General features: G+C 50.1%; 1 protein-coding gene across 1 annotated transcript in view; it reads right to left on the bottom strand.

Moving 5' to 3' along the window:
* Window positions 1-2970, bottom strand: part of Tbl3 (transducin beta like 3) — a 7389-nt gene extending 4419 nt beyond the window's left edge. The window contains exons 1-7 of the mRNA XM_021149038.1: window positions 2837-2970; window positions 1416-1467; window positions 1238-1333; window positions 850-897; window positions 614-755; window positions 446-530; window positions 196-366 (exon numbers count right to left, since the gene is read on the bottom strand). Of these exons, the coding sequence (XP_021004697.1) occupies window positions 196-366; window positions 446-530; window positions 614-755; window positions 850-897; window positions 1238-1333; window positions 1416-1467; window positions 2837-2877 (635 nt within the window). The 5' untranslated portion in view covers window positions 2878-2970. The remainder of the gene's footprint in view (window positions 1-195; window positions 367-445; window positions 531-613; window positions 756-849; window positions 898-1237; window positions 1334-1415; window positions 1468-2836) is intronic.
* Between the last annotated feature and the right edge of the window lie 2325 nt (window positions 2971-5295).

Raw genomic sequence — 5295 nt, forward strand, 5'->3', positions numbered from 1 at the left:
TTTTTTTTTTTTTGGTTTTTCGAGACAGGGTTTCTCTGTATAGCCTTGGCTGTCCTGGAACTCACTTTGTAGACCAGGCTGGTCTTGAACGCAGAAATCCACCTGCCTTTGCCTCCCAAGTGCTAGGATTAAAGGTGTGTGCCACCACCGCCCGGCTGACCTCTCCTTTCCACCCACCAGTAGCCAGCCACTGACCTGAGCATAGTGTGGCCATCCTCACTAAAGGACAGAGAAGTGACAGCACTATAGTGTGCAGTCAGGACAGCCAAACACAAGCGGTCCTGCAGTGACCACACGCGGATAGAGGTGTCCACAGCTGAGGAGAAGAGCAGCAGGCGGGTGGGGTCTGGATGGAAGGCCACCAAACTGAAAGCAGGGACAGACAAATGAGCTGGACTTCCAAGGGTGGTGCCCCCGCCCATCCTTCCCCCACCACCCTACTAACTGTACGACACCAGGCGAGCCTCGAAAGTGGTGTGTCCCATAATGTTGCACAATGTCCCAAACACGTACAGCCCCATCACAGCCGCCTGTAGGAATGTGTTTGAGGTTAAGGGTGTACAGAGCCCTTGCCTTAGTGTTCCCCAGCACACCCACCTAGCTGGGGTCCTACCTGTGGCTAACAGTGTAGAGGTGGCATCAAAAGCCATGGAGGCCACAGGAGCTGTGTGTATCGCCTTCCACAGGCGAGTGACAGTGCCTTCTCGCCAGGCCCACTGAGCCAGCAGCAGTGCACGGCTGGCTGTTACAAGTACCTGGGGAAGGGTGGGGGATAGTAAAGATGGGGGATAATACATTCAGTGTGGAAGGGAGGTCCCAGAGCTTACCCACCACCCCTACCCATCATACTTCATCATCAGGACTGAGGTCAAAGGCAGTAATGTCCTCTTGGTCCTCCTAAAGGAAGAGTGGGCATAGAGAACACCATAAGAATATGCTGCCAGCCAGGCATGGTGGCGCACGCCTTTAATCCCAGCACCCGGGAGGCAGAGGCAGGGGGATTTCTGAGTTCGAGGCCAGCCTGGTCTACAAAGTGAGCTCCAGGACAGCCAGAGCTATACAAAGAAACCCTGTCTTGAAAAACAAAACAAAACAAAAAAAAGAATATGCTGCCCTCCCCAAGGGCCTCTCACATCTGCCCAAGTCTGTCCTTACCTGCTCCAGGGCCTCTCACATCTGCCCAAGTCTGTCCTTACCTCCCCAAGGGCCTCTCACATCTGCCCAAGTCTGTCCTTACCTGCTCCAGGCTCCGAAGCAAAGCCCCTGAGGCCACATCCAGGATGTTAACTTTGGTACCACAGACACAGAAGAGGTAATGGCCAGTCTGGTCCAGCTAGGGACAAAAGGGGTCTCAGCCAAGGAACTATTCAGTACCCCCTAAGCCCCCCACCCCGCTATGCCCCTGGCATAGTTACCTGTGCTTTCCCACCCTTGTAGAAAGGTTCAATCTTTCGCTCAACAGCATAGCTGGGAAGAGAACAGGATGCTGAGTGATGGCCTAATGCCCTTGCCCCAGTGCCCCCAGACCACTGGGTGCTCTCCCAGAGATGAGACAAATGCTTGCCCTTGCTGAGCGCCCAGGAAGCAGCAGGAACCCCGGGGGTGAAAAGCAAGCATCTCCGTGGGGGGATGTTTCACATTCCGGAGAGGCTGCGATCCAGAGCTAGCTGGTGCGCATGCCCCAGTGGCTCTCATGGGGTCATCAGACAGGTAGAAGAGACAGGCCTGACTCAAGGTGAAGGAAGCCCAACAGCCCAGGCTTTAGCACTGAGGTCTTTTGGGGCTCCCTACTAGTTGTGGGAGGCCAGGAAAAGTAACATACTCTCAAAATCTTGACCAGTAGGCCCAGCATGCCACCCCACTCCTCCAGCCTCAGCCTCATTTGGTTTCTCCCGACTAGCAGTGACTTCTGGGATCTGACTAACGCTGCCCTCTTTTCCACTCCCTCTACTGCTTTGGTCCAAGCCGATGAAGTTTTCTGGGAGGTAATGGCGGTGGCCATTGCAGTCACCTCAGTGAGTTTCTTGCCAGCGCTTTCATCTCTGTTGTCTAATGACTTCTAGAACAACTGAGGGGTGTCTCTGCAGTGCCTAAACTTCCCCTTCTTTCACACCTCACATGCTTTTGTGACATTACCCTGCCAGGCCCAGAAGGACTTCTATCTTTCTTTCTTTTTTCTTTTTTGTTTGTTTTTTGACAGAGGGTTTCTCTGTATAGCCAGCCCTGGCTGTCCTGGAACTCACTTTGTAGACCAGGCTGGCCTCAAACTCAGAAATCCGCCTGCCTCTGCCTCGGCCTCCAGAGTGCTGGGATCAAAGGCGTGCGCCACCATGCCCGGCTTTGCCTATCTTTCTTAATGGTCAACACCACAGCGTCACTGCTCCTGGCTCAGGCACTATAACAGGTCATTTGCTTCTGCCCTCTATTTGGGCTGGGCTGGGCTTCCCAAATTCAAATGCTCTGCCCTCCAAGCTCCTAAGTCCAGTCCGTGGAAGTCTGCCCATCAAAATAAAAGCAGCGTCGGAGACTCTGCAACCAGTTAACCCATCTACAGAGATGCTGTCAGCACCGAGGCTTTTCTTTGCAAGAGCTCGCTTGCCATAATCCATTCCACTCAGTGACAGATGGGAATTAATTATCTGAAAACTACACACTATGGATAAAGGCAGAGCCTCTTCCTATCTTAGCACTAAACAGCAGCTGTTCACAGGAGAACTGACTGAGCTCAGGACTCAGAGCCCCCGCTATCACAATGAACACCCCTCCTAAACTCCTGGCTCCCTTTTCCGGTTCCTCCCCATTTCCCTTCGGGTCCGCGCCTCCTCCGAGGACTTACTTGGCTTTGAAGCGGCACAATCCTGCCGCAATCTCGGCCATGTCCCAGGGCAGCGCTTGCCTCCAAGTTCAGCAGCCTTTGCCCCCGCGTGAACCGGCCAGTGTGCTACTCTGTACTTCAAGGCACGCGGTGATGACGTCAGGAGCCACAACTCTTTGACGCCATCAGCATGCGCGCCGGGAGACCGGCTGCTGCCACTAGGAGTGGGAGCCGAAGGCATTTCCAGTGTGGACGCTGGCAGCTGGCAGTAGAACGTCTTATTTACTGTTTTCATTGGGTCTGTTTTCCTTTCCTTTCCTGTCCTATCCTTTCCTTTCCTGAACTGTCCTGTCCTGTCCTTTCTTTTTTCTTTTGTTTTGGTTTTGTTAGACAAGATGCCTTTTACAACAACGGACTGGTGTCTAGGCGGTGCTTAAAGCTTCCCCTCCTATCACATGCTTTTGTGACCTTGCCCAGAACAACTTTTGCCTCTGTGTCTCGCCCCCACCCCTCTGTGTGTTTGTGTGTATCTGTCTCGCTCTCCTTTCCTCCTTCCCTCCCTCTCCCCCCACTCCCTTTCTTTTGTGATTTTCGAGACTCAGATTCTCTGAAGCCTTGGCTGTCCTAGAACTCGTTCTATTGAAGATCTGCCTACTTCTACTTCAGGATTGCTGTTATTAAAGGCGTTGCCCTTCCGGCTTGTTTTCTTTTCATTAAAAATTAATTTGCAGCCGGGCGTGGTGGCGCACGCCTTTAATCCCAGCACTCGGGAGGCAGAGGGAGGTGGATTTCTGAGTTCGAGCCCAGCCTGGTCTACAGAGTGAGATTCCAGGACAGCCAGGGCTATACAGAGAAACCCTGTCTCGAAAAAACAAATTAATAATAATAATAATAATAATAATAATAATAATAATAATAATAATAATTTGCAGGGCTGGAGAGATGGCTCAGCGGTGAAGAGTCCTGACTGCTTCTCCAGAGATCCTGAGTTCAATTTCCAGGAGTGGCTCACAACCATCCATAGTGAGATCTAGTGCCCTCTTCTGGCCTTCAGGCGTACATGCAGGCAGAACACTGGATACATAAATAAATCTTAAAAAGAAAATTAATTTACACTCAGTAAGCAGAGGCAGGTGGATCTCTGAATTCAGGGTCAGCCTTGTCTATAGCATAAGTTTCAACACAGCCAAGGCTACACAGAAAAACCCTGTCTCAGAAAAAAAATGATTAAGGAAGAGTCTGGTTATGTATTCAGTTAGTTTTAGGCTGGTCTGGAATTGTGTGATAATCTAGACTGGCTTCAGGCTCAAGCTCTTTCTGTTTCAGCCTCTCCAATACCCTCAAGTTATCATTTAGTGTGTGTGTGTATGTGTCTGTGTGTGTGTGTTTCTGAAAACAAGCAACATGGTCTTTTTGTTTTGTTTTGTTTTTTTGTTTTTTCAAGACAGGGTTTCTGTGTTGTAGCCCTGGAACTCACTCTGTAGACCAGGCTAGCCTCAAACTCAGAAATTTGCCTGCCTCTGCCTCCCAAATGCCTGGCGCGCAACATGGTCTTTATGTAGCCTTGGTTGGCTTGAAACAATCTAGCCCAGGCTGGCTTTGAACTCACAGAGATTCCTCCTGCCTCTGAATCATGAGTGCTGGAATTAAAGGCGTGTGCTATTACCACCCTCCTTCCAGGCCTTTTGTCTTAACGTGGATTTTTAAAGTGCTTTTGGCCTGGGCATGGTTGGAGATACCTTTAATCCCAGTACTCAGGAGGCAGAGGCAAACAGATGTCTGAATTCAAGACTGGCCTGGTCTACTTAATGAATATCAAGTCAACCAAGACTCTGTAGTGAAAACCTGTCTCAAATAAACCATTTTCTTTTATTAAATGCTTCTGGAAATGTTTACATTTGCCCCTTAGTAGGTATGGTCAATATGTAACAGTCCTGAAAGATGTAACCATCTAGGGAGTCTTGATTAGACTCATTTTCTCTGCCAATAAAAGAATTAAAATGCAGGGGAAAGAAACTCAAGTGTAACAGGTGGCAGCAGAGAACTCTCAAAGATGGCAAGCAGGACAAACAGAGTGAGCAGGCAAAGAAAGTTGTTTTTTATGGGTAGGAAATCATACACATAGCAGGCATAAAGACCCTCCATGATGCAGACGAGGCACTGAGACAAGGCCCAGCTTCTCCTTGAGAGCCTGGAGTTTTGAAAGTTTCTGGTGTCTTCCTCCCACTAATTTAGTGCTGGTTACTTTGAGGAAAAACAGGATGGCTGATTGGCTCACCACTACCACTGTGGTGTAAACATATGCGGACCCACCTTTGAACTTGGTGAGCCAGTCCATTCTCAGGGCCCCTACTGGCAAGAGAGACAGTGCACAGGTGAAACCTGGAGGTAGTGGCACAGTTAGAAATGAAGAAAAGGCCGGGCAGTGGTGGCACACGTCTTTAATCCCAGCATTTGGGAGGCAGAGGCAGGCGGATTTC

This window comes from Mus caroli, chromosome 17, assembly GCF_900094665.2.
Source record: "Mus caroli chromosome 17, CAROLI_EIJ_v1.1, whole genome shotgun sequence".
In the NCBI taxonomy this organism is placed as follows: domain Eukaryota; kingdom Metazoa; phylum Chordata; class Mammalia; order Rodentia; family Muridae; genus Mus; species Mus caroli.